Here is a 19,172-nt window from a genome sequence, read left to right as displayed (position 1 = left end):
CCTAAGGAATTTCCTGACCTGGGCAGGCAGGAAGGAGGACAAATTACAATATGGCAAAAGAATCAACGACGATCTCATGGCACTGGAATTTTGAGGCACAAGCCATGTTTAGTAGTCATAAGCTCTAAACCCGAATGTGCACTCCAAAAAAAATGTAAAAACTGTAAAAATGTAACTGCTGCCACCAGTTTGCCTTTAGGCACATATAAACGTTATACATAATCCCATGTTTACAAAGTTAGGGTGATGCAAAAGTATCCCAATTGCACTGTGCTGTAAGGTGCTGTATGCAATATACAAATAGAATTCAAAAAGGTTCCCAGTACCGATAGTCTGAAGGACTAGTCAGTTTCACAACAACGAAACATTAAAATGCAATGTAAGTGAAGCTTAAGGCTTTAATTGCCTTCAAAAAGTCAGGACAGGATGCAAAAACAGCAGAGAAATGGGGTTCCATAGAAACTATGGAGGGAAAGATGCAAAAAGAAAATATTCCCACACTAGGTTTTGGAGGCAGTTTCAAACCAAACTGATAATCAGAAGGCAGCTAGATACCTTCTATGTGACTGTTGAACTCAAACAACTTATCTTATATCTTCAGTGAAAGTGTAGTCTTTAATGTTGGATTGCATCACGACTTACCTTTTTCCTGAAGAATCTGCCCAGACTGCATTGTTGCTCTGTTGAAAGGTGTAGATGCAAGTCGTGCAGCAGATGCAAAATCCCCAGAACTATTGGGAACTGGCTCCAATGTTTTATCACAAAAATTAAACCAAACTGTGTTATCTGATAAAAACTCCGTTTTAGTGTCACCCTGCAGACAAAGAAAAATAGGTCATCAAAATGTGTCTTATCTTAATTCATAAAACAAATCACATTAATATATACATAACATACATTTATAGATTATATTGACAAATATCTTTTCTATTTATCATAATTTGATGGCTGAAAGGATTATAAAGGGATTTTCCTATATGATGCTTTATGAATTGTGTTATTATCTAATGTTTTATTTGAAACTGATAAATATACAAATGTGCATAGTAGCACAGTATTTGATACAGTAATTTAATAATGAAATAACAGCAAAATATTTACAAATACTGTCTCTAATGCACATAACTGACGGTAAATTAATTAAGTGCCCAACACACTTTTATCCTGCAATAACATAATAGAAATATATGCTACAATGCACTGTCTCAAATTATAATCAAAGCATAATATATCTATGTATATAAAATAGGCAGAAAAAAAATCCGGTACTTATTTGACTCCGCTGAGAAGTCACATTTACAAAAATGGTAATTATAACAGTTCCATGATCTTCTATGAAGATTCAAAGGCAACTGATGCAATGCGTGATAGGTTTCCTGGCACAGTCGTTAAAAGGACACCAAGTAGTTTTCTTCATTATAATAATCATAAAAGGCGAAATGCTTTGACCATAGGTTTGGCTTGTTTTCATTTAGCAGTAATTACCTTCTGGTATTTTATGAAAATTATACAGAAGAAAAGCCTTATGTTTATTTAATTCAACACAAATGGCATATGGTCTGGTAAGAAAATAAAGTTAGCGATTTTTCTTTTACCAAAGTTAACCACTGGGATTTAGAAGCCTTTTACAACCCAATAATGTGTGTCAGAATTATTTGTATTTAGAATTCATCTTTATTATTTTTATTTTTTATTAAATTTATTGTATTTATTAATATTATTTATTAATTAATTATTATTATATAAGAATTAATCTTCCAAGTATAGCTTTCTCAGTCAGCGATATGCTCAGCCACAAGTACTTGTGCAAACATAATTTTGGTTGTTGGTGGGTCTATGTGGGGTTCCAGGTACAAATGTTAATTTGGAGTAGATGTCCTCACACTAAGTACACCCTTAAGGAACTTTCTCTCTGCTTTAGCCAATGTTTCTATAGTGGATGTGGCCCAAACCCCTGAAACATTAGGAGCAATGTCTTACGCAATTTCCCATAATAAATCTTTATTGCTGTTATTGCTGCATTGTTTCCAAATGATACAGAAAATCTTGAGATGCTGTGTTTGCATGTGTCATCAAATGGGGCACACATACAATTTGCTGTTTTCATAAATTGTCTTATGTAAATTTTACATACAAGTTACTTTTCACGCTTACAACAACTGACTTAACAGAGAACAAATAGGCAATTTATTTTACTCTCTCTGATAAACCGTTATTTGAGACTGAGGAATGTATTGCTATACGACACAGGGCCATGAATACCTGGTAGCCATTTAATAATATTTGCAAGTCTACAGGGATCCACCCAATTGGGACCACATTGTTGGTTAACGCAAGACAAGGAATTTGCTCTGGGGACATCAGCAGTAAGAGCAGAAGATGCATTAAGGTGTAAATTAAACAGAAAAGGTGCTACTAAGCACACCGGTCATACACATTCGGCAATAAAAATGTAGTATGTTACTCTTTATGGCTTGCAAGGAATTACACAAGGATATACGTATACAATTGTATTTCCAGACTGAATAATCGTTAGTCAATTGCCACATTTAGAAGGACCACCCAAAACAAGAAGCCACATTGTTGAAGGCTGAGGCTAGATCCACGAAGGCCAGACAATCAGACTTTTTTGATACTGTGTTTGTCTATAAGTCAAACAAAGGTTATACACATTGTTCAGTAGTACCTACTGACCTTCGAAATCCAAACTGGCTGTCCTTCAATATAAAGTTAGTTTCAACAATCATCAATAACTTTCTCAAAATGTTTATGGGAAACATCAGACAAGTTCAGTGGCCTAAAACAGGAGGACTGGGATAGAAGGTATTTTATTGAAGATTGGTACAATGATATTAGTCAGCAAAGTGGCAGGCAGTCTGATGAAAAAGGGAAGAACGGACATTTCTGAACAATGAAAACCATATGTCCTGCAGTGCTTTGTATAAGTCAGCCTGGTCACTATTAGGACTTGGCGCCTTCAGCAGGCATATTTCACATAAATATAGCTATTTTCGTTAAAGTCAATTTACTACTTAATACAATTTTTTTTAAAATAAAAGAGACCCAACTGCACAGGTAATTCTGCAGAAGGCTAAATTACTTATTAGTAATGTTCTTTCTATGGATTCTTCTCTCACAGATTAATCTTGATGGATCATCCCCTCAGCCAGCTGCTCAGAAATCTGACAGTGGGCGTAATCCGGCTCGACGTAGACTTTCATGCATCAACCATATCACTCCTCTACTCTGGACGGGACATTGGTGATCATACCATGCACCATGACCTCATACCTCAGTTCCCCACCGCGCCCCCCTTCCCCCCCCAGTGCTCAGTCGAGGGAAACAACTTCCATAGATGGAAACGCAAAATCTTTGATCAGAAGAAAAACACTTTTATGCCTTGTACTTGATTATGACAACCCCTTTTTTGTGAGGAACAATCCAACAAAAACTGTAAACACTGGAGGTGGGGTATGTGTACTTCTGCCCTCTATATAGTAGGGTAAAGCCACAGAACAGCCCAGCAAGGCTCTCAATTTGGTATAACGTGGCGAGCAGCCAGGCTTAAATTTTCAGGAGGTGTTTCTCCAAAGCCCCCCACAAAGGAAAGACCACACACTATGTTAGGTGATAACACAGCTTCTTTATATAAAATAAGGTTTGCTACTTCGACCAACAGTATATACATATAAATAACACTTTGTACATGGAATACTTATTCAGAAAATGGCAAATATATACACTATGTGGTACACCACACTACTTATATTCAGTAAGCAGTGCACTAACTGCAGGCAGTTTTAAATGGCAGGTGAATTCTTAAATAAGGTGTAACCAGCAAAGAATAGCAGGTTAGTTATGAACAGTGGCAGAATGCTTTATTTAGACTAGACAAGTATTTCTAAGTGAGACTCCGCCCCACCTCCCCCACCCACACCCCACCTGGGCAACCTGTATTAGAAAAGTTAGGGAGTAACTTATGTTGTCTTTTTCCAGCCCAGTCAAATATTGTTCAATACATTTGTGCTTTCTTTTAAAAGGTTCTACCACCCCAAAGTATCTGAGAGGCCACAGGAGAACGAGATCCAAGACTAATCTGGGACCCCTGGATGACTCCCGATGCTAGAGGATGCTCTTCCTAGTCACAGTAGCTTTGGTGCCTTGGCAGACCAAGTGGCAGAGTTTCTTGACTTTACTGGACGATTCCCTCTGAGGATAGACACCTTTTGGAAGAAGGAGCCACTAGGATGCGGAGTTCAGGAATAAAAAGGACCCTAGGTCTTTCGGAAATGCAGCAGTTTTAATCTTCGCGGTGCTCTCCTTTGGTCGACGATTTCTCTGACTGTAGAAGTCCTGTGGAGGTCAAACTTGCTGTTAACTCCTTAAAGGCTTTGCAGATGGAAGTAAGACCCCTGGGACCGTCTAGGACTTCTGGCGGCGACGGGTGCATAGGTCACTTTTGGTGTTGGGTTTTTGAATATCACAGTTTTCCGACTTTTGGCTCTTCGCTGCTGCAACTGCAGCACAGACCTCTGGATGGCTTTTGGTGACCTGGACTTGACCACTGGAATGGACCTCGGACCCTCACGAAGTCTGGACCCTCCAGATGACTTAGATAGCTTCTTGTGGCAGGAAACCCACCGGCGGACATTCCACTGCACCCAACGACTCTGGGCTCTCACCGGTGGAACAAAGTGGTGACTGCAAGGATGTCCTTTCAAATGTTCTTGGGCAGTTTGGAACCTTCACAGCACCAGGTGTCCAGCAGCACTATGCTAAGGTACCCCCCCCCTTCTGGGCGGTAGACAGCAACGCCTTCCAGAGGTCACGAAACGCACCTCTGGACCCTGGCCGACACCAATGGACTTCTCTAGCTCGAGATGTCTGGCACTCCTCTTCTGGACTTTGAAGACCCCTTCTCCAGATGACAGGCCCAGAGGATCAGGCTTCCAGGATACTTCGATGAAGAGCAGCAGTTTTGCACTATGGCCCCTGGTAGCTCTGGGAGAGGGCTCCTTTGCAGGTCCTCTCAGGATCATTCCTCAGGAGACAACTTTCAGATTGTTGAAGAAATTCAGCAGCAGACTTCTCTTCCAGCTGGGCTTCAAGGAACAGCTTCTTCTTGCTAAGCTTCGACTTCAGCTACTGAACAAATTGGAAAGTGAGAGGTCCCCAGATATACACCTATGTCCCTCATTCACTCTGACAGAGCCAGGCTCAGTCAGCCAATCACACAGTAGGGCATTCATGCAGGCAGGCAGCTAATCAGGCTCATAGGCATTCAGGCCATTCACTCCACCCAGACACCCATAACAAAAGATGTGGATTGGGGCAAGCACCCACACTTTCAGCATACTACACTGCATTCATGTCAGTTTCAGTCAGGGCGGTCTCATTCATTGTGTCTCACACACAGAAACCAGACACCCACAACAGAGAATATGAGCTGACTCCCAACTCCATTCACACACGTCCCACCCCTATGGTGTACCAACACCACCTGGGAATGTTCTAATCAGTCTGACAGGAGGCAGACTCAGACATACATGGTGTTTGCACCCTACAGCAATTCAGGAGGAAGGGACAGAGTCAGGGTTTACCAGGACTTTGGGAAACAAGGTAAAAGGCAATAGAAACGACCACAGGGGCCATCTTGCCTTCTATGGGGAATCCACTGACTCCTATGGAAGGGCCAGAGTGTCCCAAAAAATGGAGGACACTCAGAGCGACTACCAAGTCAGCATGTAGCTGCCACCAGCTCATACCCTGTTCTGTGGGCAATACACAGGTGCCCAAAAACACACATCAGGAGTACAAGGGTGTACCCCCAGCCATGGGTGACATAAGGGTTTCCCATGGGTGATGATCACCAAAAGGAAAATGAAGAACTGAACTGCCAAAGGTCCATGCTGCACCTCTGTGGCATAATTCTGAGAAAACACAGAAGTGGGAGGACAAGGCCTAGGAGGCCCTGTCCCTCGATAAAGGCATTGCCAGCATCAAACTGTCTCAAACCATTTTTCAGATTTAAGGGTAGGCAGATCTGAGAGCTCAACTGCTGCAACAATTCTTCGACCACTCACCCAAAAGAAGCCTAAAGAAGATTTCAGAGTGGGGAGAGCATTAAGGAATCTGTGGAATAAGAAGCCAAAGAAAAGAAATTACAGGTAAGTAATTATTTCTTCAAATGATTGCATTCTCCCACAGATTCCCTATCTTGATAGACTCCCAAAGCAGTAATCCACAGCAGGAGGCGAGCTAAAATCTTTACAACAATCAACACTGCCCTAATGGAGTGGGCATCTTTGCCCCAGACCAAGTACAGGGTGTAGTTTATAGAGAAGGGATGAAAGGAAGTCCACGTGGCGGCCTGACCAATATCTAAGTGGTACAACCCTCTGCAAAGCTGATGAGGCACCAACCCCACTGGGAGATTCTGCCCGGATGCCCCGGTAGAACCTCCTTTCCTGCCCGCTCACAGCATTCTGAAAGGCAAAGAACGATCCGAGAGATTGTCGGTTTGGTCAGCACTGGACATAGCCTCGATTGCGAGAATGCAATTAACATTTGGTCATGCCGCTGAAAAGGAGCTCTCCTGGCCAGATGAAAGTTTAATGGCCTTTTGCGGTCCCGCTTATGGAGCCGTTAACTGCAGACTCTGGAAAATAAGGAATTCGGACACAATCTTTAGAAGAAACTTGGGTCGACCTTTAAAGGAAAATCTCTAAAGAATTTAAAATTGGGTGGCTTAAACAAGATTGCATGAAGTTCACTCAAGAGCCCAACAGATGTGATGGCCAATAAGAACAATGTTTTCAGTGTAAGTCGTCTGATGGATGTCAAATGCAACAGGTGCAGTTATTTGGAAGGAGAGAACCAATTAAGGCCCCAGGCTGAAACAATATAGGTGTTAGGGGGGAATGTTTAAAAGACCCTTCAAAAACTGGGCGACAAATGGAATAGAGAAAGAAGAACCTTGCACAGGTGGTCTCTTGAACAATGGCAAAGAGACCAGATGCCCTTTTTTCATGCCCATTAGCAAGCTCTATCTGGCCAGGGATAACAAAAATTCCATAACCACTGAAGCGCCACAAAGGGTCGGTTGAAGCACCCATCTTACTGACTGGGATAAGAGATTTGGCATCCGAGGAAGTCTGGGAGATGGGAAAACAGCCAACTCCAGAAGGTCCGGGTACCATGTCACCCATGCCAAATCTGGGAAAATTAGGATCAGGTGAGTCGGGAACCTACTTAACCTCTGGAGAACCCACAGGATATTTGGGATTGGAGGGACCGCAGGCTGGAGCTCAAAGACTTACTCCACCAGGAAAGCATCCCACAATGCCACCCTCTGGGCAAATTCCCTAGAGCAGAACTGACAGTTTGTGCTCTTCATTGGTGTCCAGACATTTGGTCGACCTAAAACTGGTCGAAAGACATTTGGACAATGCAATTTGGTCGAAAACCAAATGGTCGAATTTTTTTTTTAATGATATATTTATTTTTCGGGTTTTCGTTTTTTACAAAAATGGGTTTTTAGAAAAAAAAGGCGGTTGGGGGACCCCCCCCCCCAAATAAAAAAAAAAAGGGTGAAAATAAAAAAATAAAAAATTCGACCATTTAGTTTTCGACCAAATTGGTTCGACCATTTGTCTGGTTGACCAATTTTTCTCGACCAAATGTCTGGTAACCCTCTTCATTGCATACAGGTCCACGGACGGAGACCGCAAAGGATCATCTCCAAAATAACATCCAGCAAATCTCCAACTTGTGGGAGATCAAGCTCAGACGCCTGAGATCCACCAATGTATTCCCTTGTCCCTGCTAGATGAACTGCAGAGATCAAGACTATTCTTCAGCAACCAAAGCCGAAGCTGAATATTCCCCCTGAACAGGGGCAGTGACCACACACCCTGCTTGTTGAGGTGAAGCATGGTTACTTTGCGGTCCGTGGCTTTGGGAGGTTTTCTGAACCTCACACAACGGTATCAACTCACAGGAAAGGTAATATAGTCAACTTCATCATCACCGTACTGCCCACCCTCCATCACACCTCTCCTATTGCACCCGGTCAGACCATATGACAATCTCCTTTGAAACCAGTTACACCACACCTCTCAAGCAAACCCATTGCAAACCACTCAATCAAGCTCTCTGATCCTTCAAGACATTTACAGTGGAGGCTCTCACAGAAGACCTCACCAAACTCCACCTCACATTGGCTGGTGCGCTTTTGATGAATCAGGACTGCAACTTGCTTAGTCAATAATTCGACACCACCCTCACAAACGACAACCACCATGCCCCACTTAAACAGTAGCCCCTCAAGCCTAAACCATCAGTACACTAGTACAAAAGAACTCAACCTCAACAAACGAACCATAAGAAAACAAGAAACTAATTGGTGAAAATTCTGCAGCGCATGCAACCTAACCCTGATCAAGAAACGCAGTGCTAAACGTAAGCGACTGATCAACACTGCCAAGGCCAACTACCAATAACACCATAGCCAAGGCCAACAATGAAAGCAGAACCCTCTGTCGATCCATCAAGCACTTCATCAACTTTCACCCTGACATACCCATAGCACACTCCATCTTCCAAAACCACAACTACTTGTACAACTTTCAAGACACTAATTATGGAAGACCTCACTGCCACCTTAGCATCTCTCAAGGCCAGATTGTATGCAGATATCCTCCCAGTCACCGTATTCAAAACCTTTCTGACTGAAGCATTCTTGCCTTACCCGACAATCATCAACGGCTCCTTAATTCAAGGCACATTCCCATAGACCCTCAAGACCGGACAAATCCTAGTGCTTCTTAAGAAACCAACACTGCACCCTGATCTCAATAACTACTGCCCCATCACCCATCTTCACTTCCTATGTAAGATCCTAGAGAAAGCAGTAGCCATGTAACTCCTCCAACAAATTGAAGCCAATAACCTCCTTCAGTCCTACAATTCTGGCTTCAGACCCAAAAGCAGCACAGAAACTTCTACAATCAAGGTAATCGATGATGCCCTTAAAATTCTTGATGGCCACCCTTGCCTGCTAGTTCTCCTTAACATCTCAGCAGCATTTGACACAGTAGACCACCAAGCACTCACCGACATTCTACATCGCTGCATGCGGATCAGCGAAATTGTCCTTAGCTGGTTCAAAGCCTAACTTCTGAATCGCCCAGTTTGAACAAATGGATTCTTCCAGATCACCAACTCTACCATCACCTGTGGAGTCCCACAAGGATCCATCCGGTGATCTTCAATCTTTACATGAACTGTTCTGAACCCTCCTCGCCCCACAAAACTACATTCACTGATATGCAGATGACATGCATATATCCCTCAAGTTACTTATTTTTCATTTGTATGAGCGCACAAAGCTTGAGGGCATCTAAGCACTGGTTAGATATATTAGGTACATTTTCATAAGATAAATTGAAGCTCAAAGCCTGCCTCACATTGATCCAGTCCTGAATGTCCAGTGCTTACCTAAAAGCTCACGCCCCCTTCATCACCACCACTGCAAGACTGAAATCCTACTGCTGCCCAACAACACCCTGACATCCAGAACTGGCTCTCTGCTATGGACCCCGAGGGATTCACACCCCAGCTGGCCATCTGTGCCAAGTTCCTTGGGTTCAACATCAACATGCACGCCACATAGCCAGGAAGACAGTCTGGTACCAACTTTCTCTCCTGCAGAAAATCAAGCCCATCATCCCCGAGAAATATATTTCTGCTGTCCAATCCTTGGTCCTTTCCCACCTGGATGGTGGCAATGCCCTTTTATAAGGCCTTCCAGCGACTACCCTGGCTGCAGCAACTCTCATTAAAGGACCCTGCAAATTTGACCACATCACCCTGACACTTATTGAATTGCACTGGCTCCCACTGCAAGCCTGTATCATCTTCAAATCCTGTTGCATCATCTACAAGGCTGTTATCCTGAAGTACCCAAGTCACCTCACTGAGAAGCTCAGCATCTCCGGAGGACTGGAATCCATAAGGAAATGTGCAGACCTATTTCGGCGATGCAGGACGGAAACAACCAGAAGACCAGCCCTTTCCATCTACGCTCCAAAACTCTGGGACCTACTCCCAGTCAACATAAGACTTGCCCCATCATTTCTGCAGTTCAAGAAGCTCAAAACCTTCCTCTTCAAGGAATGGCTCCTCCTTAACACCACACAGCTTGCACTTCCCACCCTATCTGAGACCAAGTGATCTGCTCTTCACCTCCCCGCCCCCAACCACCAGGCTGCTTGTAGATCCCATGCTATCAATTGACAATTGACCACCCTCACACTCCCATTAGCTCCCTGCTGCTTTTTCATGACTTCCCTCACTGTGTTCTTCACCCTATGATCGGAAAGCGATTCATTGCTTCCCGAAGCTTGGACTGCGCTCAATGAATACACTAATAATAATAAGGTTTAAGTTACTTACCTGTAACAATTGTTCTCCAGCATGGGTCTGGCATGGATTCACATGTTCATGAATATTCCGTTGTCAGGCTGGGAATCCTCAGTAAAAGAAAAAACAGTTTCACTTTCAATTAAAACTGTATTTCTCCTTTACACCAATCAATGTCCTCTGGGTCATACTGCCCCCCATTCAATGAAAGTCTTCTCCCTAAGCCCCTTCTAGGACAGCTATCTTAAGATTTGTTAAGCATGTAAAGTGGCAGTATGACCAAGAAGAGCCGCAGAGGGGAAAGCAGAGAGGGTTGGCATGTGAATCCATGCCAGACCCATGCTGGAGAGCAATAGTTACAATTAACTAACTTGTTCCTTTTCCAGCATGGGGTCTGGCATGAATTCACATGCTCAAGAATAATGAATAAACAGCAGTACAACAATACACAACCACGGAAGGTGGCAAGACTCAACAGATGCAATTCACTCTTACACCTGGAACAGACTCACATCAAGCGAACAGATTGCGTAGCACTGCTTGGCAGACTCTGGACTCCTGCCAGGTATCCCTGTCAACGCAGTAGAACTCTGAAGGTGTGCGTGGACCTCCATGTCGCAGCCCTGCAGATGTCCAGCAGGGGCACACCAGACAGGAACGCTGTCATTGCAGCAATCACTCTGGTGGAGAGGGCTCTCGGACGGCCGGGCAGTGGTCGGTTCGCAAACCGATGACATTGTGTGGTGCAGACAGAGAGCAACTTTGAAATGGAAGACTTGCACAAGGCCTTCCTATTGTTCACAGGACCAAAGTTCACTAACAGTTGAGAAGTATTCCGAAAACTCTTTGTTCTTCGTGCGTGTCATCTAGAACTTCAGGGCATGAGCAATGACCAGCAAGTGCAAGGCCCTTGCAGCCGGTGACCAAGGCTTTGGGGAAAAAAAAATAGGCAACACCAAAGGCTCATTGAGAAGGAATTCCGACAGCACCATCGGCATGAAAGAGGGGTGCGTACGCAGCACCACCCTTGATTTTTGGAAAGTCAGGTATGGTTGCTTGCAGGATAGTCTCTGGATCTAATCTACCCTCCCGGCAGAGATGATGTCCAAAAAGAAAGCAGTTTTCCACGTGAGGAACTTGAGAGCGGCCTGATGCAGGCTACCTTCGAGCCTTTGCATGAGACTTGTCAGAACCACGTTGAGTTCCCACGCCGGGGAAGGAGCCTTTACCAGCGGGAAAGGTCCTTTGAGCAACTCCTTGATGAGTCAATGAGACCAAAGTGAAGATCTTCCTGGAGACCTGGTCTAGCGGGAGATAGCCGCCAGATGTACCTTCCATACTCTAGGGCTGCAGGAGCCAAGCCCTCCGGTTCAGCGATCCTTGGTCAGGATGAAAGATTGCGCCTCCTCTGGAGAGTAGATGGAAACTTGACCGGAGGCGATGCAGACAGGCTGAGAGGGTCCAGATACCAACCTCGGCCAAGTCAGTACGATATCATCTTGCATGGACAATGATTGTGTTGATGACTCGTAGCAGGCGAGGGAACGGGGGGGGGGGAATGGAGAGGGACGCATACAGGAACATCCCTTCCCACAGGAAGGAGAACGCGTCCTACAAGCTCCTCAGTTGGTGGAACCTGCTGACAAACCTCTGGCACTTGGAGTTCGCTGTCACAAACAGATCTATCTAGGGCCTGCCCAGCTTGACGAAAAGGCTGTCCACCTGGACCTGACGAAGCTCCCACTCGTGGCAGGAGCGCAGTTCCCAGCTAAGGTAGTCTTAAATGGTGTTCTCGACTCCCGCCAGGTCGAGAGTGACAAGGAAGGGAATAGTTTCTTACCTGTAACTCCATTTCTCCAGCATTGGTATCTTTCATGGATTCACATGCTTAGAATATTCCCCGTCGACAGACTGGGAACCCTCGGTACGCTTATAAAGCCGTTTCCCATAGGAAAACTTTAGACACTTTTGTGTCCTATCTATGTTGTTTTAGGGGCCGCCCACTAGGACGTAGTGGTATAAATGCCCCGCCCCCGCGGCTCCCTTCAGATTTCAACCCCTCCAAAGCAGAATGGGGTGAAACATAGTTATACAAGACGATTGCATTCCGGGGAGGCCGGCGGGCGCATGTGAATCCATGAAAGATACCAATGCTGGAGAAATGGACTTACAGGTAAGAAACTATTCCCTTCTCCAGCGTTGGGTCTTTCATAGATTCACATGCTTAGAATAGAATGCACAGCAGTGATCCTGAAAAAGAGGAGGTGTGAATGCAATCCTGCACCCTCCTAAGCATATGTATAGCGAACAACGCTTACGTAAGATGCCAATTGAAAAATACGCAAAAGTACATGCATATATATATATATATATATATATATATATATATATATATATATATATACACACACACATATACACACACACACGTCCCTATATACATCCATATATACATATGTCAAGCCCTCTTGAAAGGGCTTACCTGATTGAAACAGATGGCGTAAGACTACTCTTCCCATTTGTATCTCGTCCGCATGCTGCCGTTTGAAGCAGTAATGGCGGGTAAACATGTGGGGCACTGACCATGCCGCAGCCTGGCAAATGTCAGCGGGATTCCTGCCCACAACGCCGTCAACGACGAAGTTGCCCTTATGGAATGAGCTCTCGGATGCCCTTGTAGCAGTTTTCCCGCTTTGGAATGACAGAAGGCAATCGTCAACGAGACCCATCGGGCCAGTCCCTGCTTTGAAATTGCTTTTCCTATCGCCGAAGGACCATATGCAACGAAGAGTTGTTGCGTAGATCCAAGTTGCTGAGTCCGATGAAGGTAAAATTTTAGAGCTCTCTTTACGTCCAAGGTATGGAGGACTTTTTCCGCAGCCGATGAGCGGGTCGCGAAAAAGGTGGGCAGGACAATGGATGAGTGTTTATGATAAGCCGTAGGAATTTTTGGAATGAAACGAGGATTCTTGACAGAACCACTTTGTCCTTAAAAAACCTTAGGTATGGCGGGTCTATGACCAACACTTGCAATTCCGAGATCCACCTAGCTGATGTTATAGCTATTAGAAAAGCCACTTTCCATGATAAGAACTTCATCGAGGATGTGGCCATTGGTTCAAAGTGTGGTTTCATTAACCCTGCTAGCACCATATTAAGGCTCCACGTTGGTGGAAAACATTTAACCGGAGGGAACGTCTGGAACAAACCTCTCATGAAGTATTTCACCAACCTGCCACTAAATAAGGGAGATGACTGCCTCCTCCTCGTGAACCTAGAGATGGCCGCCAGGTGTGCCTTTATTGATGAAGATAATCCGCTCTTCGCCAGGTGTAGCAGATACGGCAGAAGCTGTTCCGGAGTTACCCTTAGAGGTTGCACTCCTGTCTGTCCTTGACACCACGTACAGAACCTTCTCCACTTACACTCATACGACTTGTTGGTGCAAGGGGCCCGCGCTGCTTGCAGGATTCTCCGACAGTCTGACGAAATGCTCAAGGCATCAAATTCCGAAAAGTCTGGTGCCAAGCTGTGAGATTGAGACTGTCTGGATTGTGATGCCACACTGTTCCTTCGTCCCGGGACAGGAGATTGGGGACCGTCGGGAACGTTATTGGTTGATCCACTGATCGGTGAAGCAGGTCGGAAAACCACGGCCAACACGGTGCCACTAGGATGACCCCGGCACCTGTACCTGCGTATCACTGCAGAGTTCTCTGTATAAGAGGAAACGGAGGGAAGCCGTAGAGGAACTTGTCTGTCCACGGGAAGGAGAACGCTTCCCCCAGAGAACCTTCCTGTGGCCACCTGCTGGCATACATTTCGCACTTCTTGTTCCTCTTCGTAGCGAAGAGATCCAGCGGAGGCCGTCCCCATTTCTCTAAGACCTTCGACAACTGAACGCTGTCTATCTCCCATTCATGAATTTGGTCCATCTTTCTGCTGAGTGAGTCCGCTTGCTCGTTCCTTACTCCGGGAAGATGATGATCTACGATGGATATATTGTGTTTCAGAGCCCAATGCCACACCTTCTGAGCCTCGGTGGAAAGGGTTCTGGATCGCGTGCCCCCTTGCTTCCTCAAGTAAAACATTGCTGTCGTGTTGTCTGTCAATATTCTCACTATGGACCCTCTGATGTGCGGCAGGAAAGACTTCAGGGCCCAGCGCACTGCTCTCAGTTCCAGAACATTGATGTGCAGGAGAGATTCCCTCCGAGACCAACGACCTTGGTTTGTAGAATGCCCATGTGTGCTCCCCAGCCTGTCAGAGACGCGTCCGTCACTATGGTTAGCCGAAACTCCGGCTCCTGTAGGTGCACCCCTCTGGATAGATTCTGAAAGCTCTGCCACCACTGAAGAGCTAGTAGGAGCTCGTCATCATCAACGGTCAGTTTGTCCGCCCAGAGCCCATGGGCCTGCGTCCACCGGTCCGCCAGAAACTCTTGAACCGGCCTCATGAACAGGCGGCAGTTGCCCACCAGAGGAATGCAGGACGCCATAGCGCCTAGAATTGACATTTTCACACTGTCTGGTATTGATTTTCAGCTGACCTGCCAATCGATTGAGTTTGGTGATTCTGTCGAGGGATGGCTTCACTAACCCTGACTGGGTCTCGAATTGTGCGCCCAGGAACACCAAGCTTCCCGACGCCGTTAACGTGGATTTCTTGAAGTTTACTGCAAACCTCAGCCATTGTAAGAGGTGCATGGTGGCCTGCAAACTTGTTTGAGTGGACATAGGGGAGCACCCCCTCACCAACCAGTCGTCGAGATACGGTTATACATGACCACCTTGCCTTCTCAGCCAGGTCGCCACCGGGGCCAAACATTTCGTGAACGTTCTGGGAGAGGATTTCAGCCCAAAATGAAGTACTGTGAACTGGTAGTAAGTCCGTCCTACCACAAACCATAGGAACTTTTTGTGTTGCCGACATTGGTATGTGGAAGTACGCGTCCTGCAGGTCCAGAGATGCCAGAAAGTCCCCTTCTTGAACTGACCGGATCAGTTCCTGGAGCGTGAGCAATTTGAATTTTAGGCTTTTCAACATCTTGTTTAGTTTGGGCAGGACTAGAATGGGACGCCACTTTCCATTTGGTTTTTTCACCACAAAGTATCGGGAATAAACCCCTTGACCACTGACGACGGAACCAATTCTATAGCACCTTTTTGTAGCATAAGTCCTACTTCCTGCTGCAACACACACAGATGGGGTTGAGCTACAAACGTCGGTGGAATGTGCTGAGGGTTACTTTTGAATTGCAGGGAATGTCCATATTTTACAGTGTCCAACACCCATTGATCCATTATTTGCTCCCATTCGTTGATGTAGCACGATACCCTGCCTCCCAGAACGTTCCGATGCCAGTCATTGCTGGTCCTTGGTCTGCTTATCCCTCGTCGACGAGTAACCTGTTCTCTTCTTGGGGGCCTGGTAGTCTCGGCATCGTTTTGCCGCTTGAGAAGCCCGTCTGTATCCCTGGGAGGGGTATGCTAGCCTACTGAAGGATCTGTCTCTAGATACCGAGAATCTGGAGTTTCCCGATGCTCCCCTAAAGGGACGAAAAGACCTGAAACTTCGACCACTTTGGAGGGCCCCCAAGGAACGCGTCGTGTCAGAGTCCTCTTTCATGCCCTTCTGGGCCTCGTCCACCTTCTCGCCGAATAGAAGGTCTCCCTCAAAAGGCACATCCAGCACCTTCTATTGCACCTCTGGTCTAAAGTTGGTGCATTTCAGCCATGCTTGCCTTCGGAGAACCACACCGTTATTCACCTGCTTAAACCCCGATTCCGCGAGGTCCACCGCAATGTTTATGGCATGATTGGAGGCCTCTTCACCTTCCCTGACCAGTAACATCGCCGCCTTACGATGTTCTTCCGGAAGATGCTCCAGCATAGGAGCCAGTCGGTGCCACATCTCCCTGTCGTATCTGGCTACTATGGCCAGAGAATTGGCCGCTTTCACTGTGGTAGCACCTACCGACAGCACTTTTTTGCCGAAGGCATCCTGTCTTCTGGCTTCACTTTCCGGGGGGGGTCGTGCACTTGTGCTGGGCCCTCGCCTTTCTCGCCGCCGACACCACAGAGTCAGGGGTTGGCTGGGAGGAGAGACACTTGGGGGTAGCTTCTGGGGCCTTACATTTTTTCTCCATGCAACCTTTTATTGCCGGTTCCGAGAAAGGGTGGCGCATGGTCTGTAACCCCTCCTGCCACACATGATCCAGGATGGGTACTGAAAACACTGACCTTCTCTTTCCCATGTTGTCGAAAAGAAAACAGTCCTTTTTCTCCTCTTCCTGGGACAACCCGAATTCTGTACAAGTCTTGGCCATCATGGTGTGAAATGACCCAATATCGTCCGGTGGAGACGGCTGAGCCGGGCTTTTCGGGGTTTCTAATTCCGCTTCAGACTCCCAGGTTGGATCCCTGGAGGGGGAAAGTGAGACATCCGATAGAGCTCTACTGTCCGATTCCGAATCTATAAGCTCTCCTTCCTCGTGGCGTGGAGCCGAGAGGTCTCCACCCGCTGGCACTGCTGTGGGGGTTGACAGAGGTGGCCGACGAGACGGGCCCGGTTCGTCGATGGCCGACCTGGCCGGAGTTGCTTGAGGTAGTCTCTCGTCCAGTGTCTTCAGCAACGTTTGCAATGTGGATAAAACCTCCAGCGACAAGAGTGACTGCGGATTGAGAAGAGGGGTAGACCCCAGAATGCTCCCGGAGAGAGGCCTGGTAATCCCTCGTAACCCGAGGTCTGCAGGGCCAGCTACTCTCACATCCTCATCTCCCGAGTACACCGACAAGACCTCTTGCTGCAGTAGGGTCTCCGGCAAAACTGGGTCGAATACTTCTGGTCGTCAGGCCTCTTGCGGGATCTCCGTCAACGAGGCTAAAGCTGGCCCCGACGTCGTCACCGTCTGCGGCCCAAGAACGGTTGAGACCAATTGTGTCAGTGGCAGAGAAGTGGTCGACGACTGCCCTGCCGTCAACGACGGTGGTGGTGGTCATGTAGGTCCTTGAGGCGCTCCCGCCTTTTCGGAACTCGACCTACGCTTCTCTGCATCTCGACTCGAGGTCAATCTATGATGATCGCCCGAGGAGGATGTAGATTTTTCTTTTCGGTCTTTCTTCGTCGAAGATGAGGATGACAAGGCTTTCTTCGACGAAGACTCCTTAGAATGGCTTCTCGATGATTCCTTCTCCCTCGGTCGTAATTTCTTCACCAGGGGTTCCGACGATGTCGAGCAGTGCGGGGCCCCTGAAGATTTTGACACTGAGGCCACGCTGCGCGTGGAGCCCACCTCCGAAGGCGGGTATGCCCCCGCTCCATTGTTTAACCATACCACTAGTCTTCGACTTCGATCTTTAAGAGTCTTCTGGGAGAAGCCCTTACATATGCCGCACTTGTCTGCCGAATGATGAGGGTGTAGACAATATATGCAATCCATATGTCCGTCCCCCTCGTACACCTTCATCAACCCGCACGTAGCGCACGGGCGGAACAGTGCTTTTCCGGACTTCAGGAGAAAACTCCAACAGAACAACCTAGACAAAATAGTAGACTACACAAGGTGCTCCCACTACTTTGGAGACGGTTGAAATCTGAAGGGAGCCACGGGGGAGTGGCATTTATACCGCTATGTCCTAGTGGGGCATGCGTGGGCAACCCCCAAAACGACGCAGATAGGAAAACTTTCAACACTTTTGTGTCCTATGGGAAACGGCTTTAAAAGAGTACCGAGGGTTCCCAGTCTGTCGACAGGGAATATTCTAAGCATGTGAATCCATGAAAGATCCAATGCTGGAGAACATCCCTTGTCCGACGGCCCAGCACCACAAGTCCTGCGCATGGCCCGTACCTCTTCCAAGAGCTGAAGGATGTACTGCTCCTATCGGGTAACCAGAGGGATCTGCAGACACCTGCGTTCAAACTCCAGGGTGCGTCCCTGGGTGAGAGCGTCCAGCACCCATCTGTCGGTGGTGATCTTTACCCACTCGCTGATGGGCTACACCGATGCTGTTTTCCACTAGTGTAGGCATGCGAACGGCCTCTGTAGGCTTCCCGAGTTGTAGACCTGGAGGGCTGATGGTACGATGAGAAGCCCTTTGAAGACCAGCTTGACTTTCGCCTGGAGGAGCAAAAAGAAGAGCAGTGCTGCTGGAGGGTGCCCAGGGAACAGGCCGTCTCTGTATCTGCTTTGGTGGCCTGGAGGGACTCCTCGACTACTTTCCCAAATAGGTTCTATCAGTCGAAGGGCATGTCCAGCACCTTCACTTGAATTTTCTGCCAGAAATGTGCAGCTTTCATCCGGGCTTGGCGACAAAGGCAGACACCCTTCACCATTTGCCGGAACCCCGTGACGTCCCAAAGCCACTGTGATGGCGTGATCAGACGCTACCTCTACTTTCTGGAAGAGAACGATTGTCTCCATCTTCTTATGGTCGGGGAGGAACTCCAGAAAAGGCATCAGTTTGTACCATCATTCCCTGTCGTACCCTTCTAGGATTGCCAGTGCGTTGACCACCTTCAAAGTGGACACCACAGTGTAAATCACCTCCTTTCCCATTGCGTCCATCCTCTTCCCCTCGCTGTCCGGAGGGACCAAAGACAAGGACCGATTGATGGACCATTTCCTTGTGGCCACCGATACCAACGAATTCAGTGATTGCTGCGACCTCAGGCGCTTTGGTGCAGAGTCCGGTACCCAATATTTCTTCTCCAGCCTATCCTGTTTGGCTGGAGCCATGCAAGGTTTC

General features: G+C 46.9%; 1 protein-coding gene across 4 annotated transcripts in view; it reads right to left on the bottom strand.

The window, feature by feature from the left end:
- BUB1 (BUB1 mitotic checkpoint serine/threonine kinase) overlaps positions 1–19,172 on the bottom strand; it is a 1,594,853-nt gene that overhangs the window by 656,894 nt on the left and 918,787 nt on the right. For all 4 annotated transcript variants that reach the window (XM_069606846.1, XM_069606848.1, XM_069606845.1 and 1 more), the window contains one exon: positions 643–814. In XM_069606846.1, the coding sequence (XP_069462947.1) occupies positions 643–814 (172 nt within the window). The remainder of the gene's footprint in view (positions 1–642; positions 815–19,172) is intronic.

Source organism: Ambystoma mexicanum, chromosome 4p (assembly GCF_040938575.1).
Source record: "Ambystoma mexicanum isolate Mex_15411 chromosome 4p, UKY_AmexF1_1, whole genome shotgun sequence".
NCBI lineage: Eukaryota > Metazoa > Chordata > Amphibia > Caudata > Ambystomatidae > Ambystoma > Ambystoma mexicanum.
The sequence above is the reverse complement of the archived record's forward strand: the minus strand, read 5'-3'. Positions and strand labels throughout refer to the sequence as shown.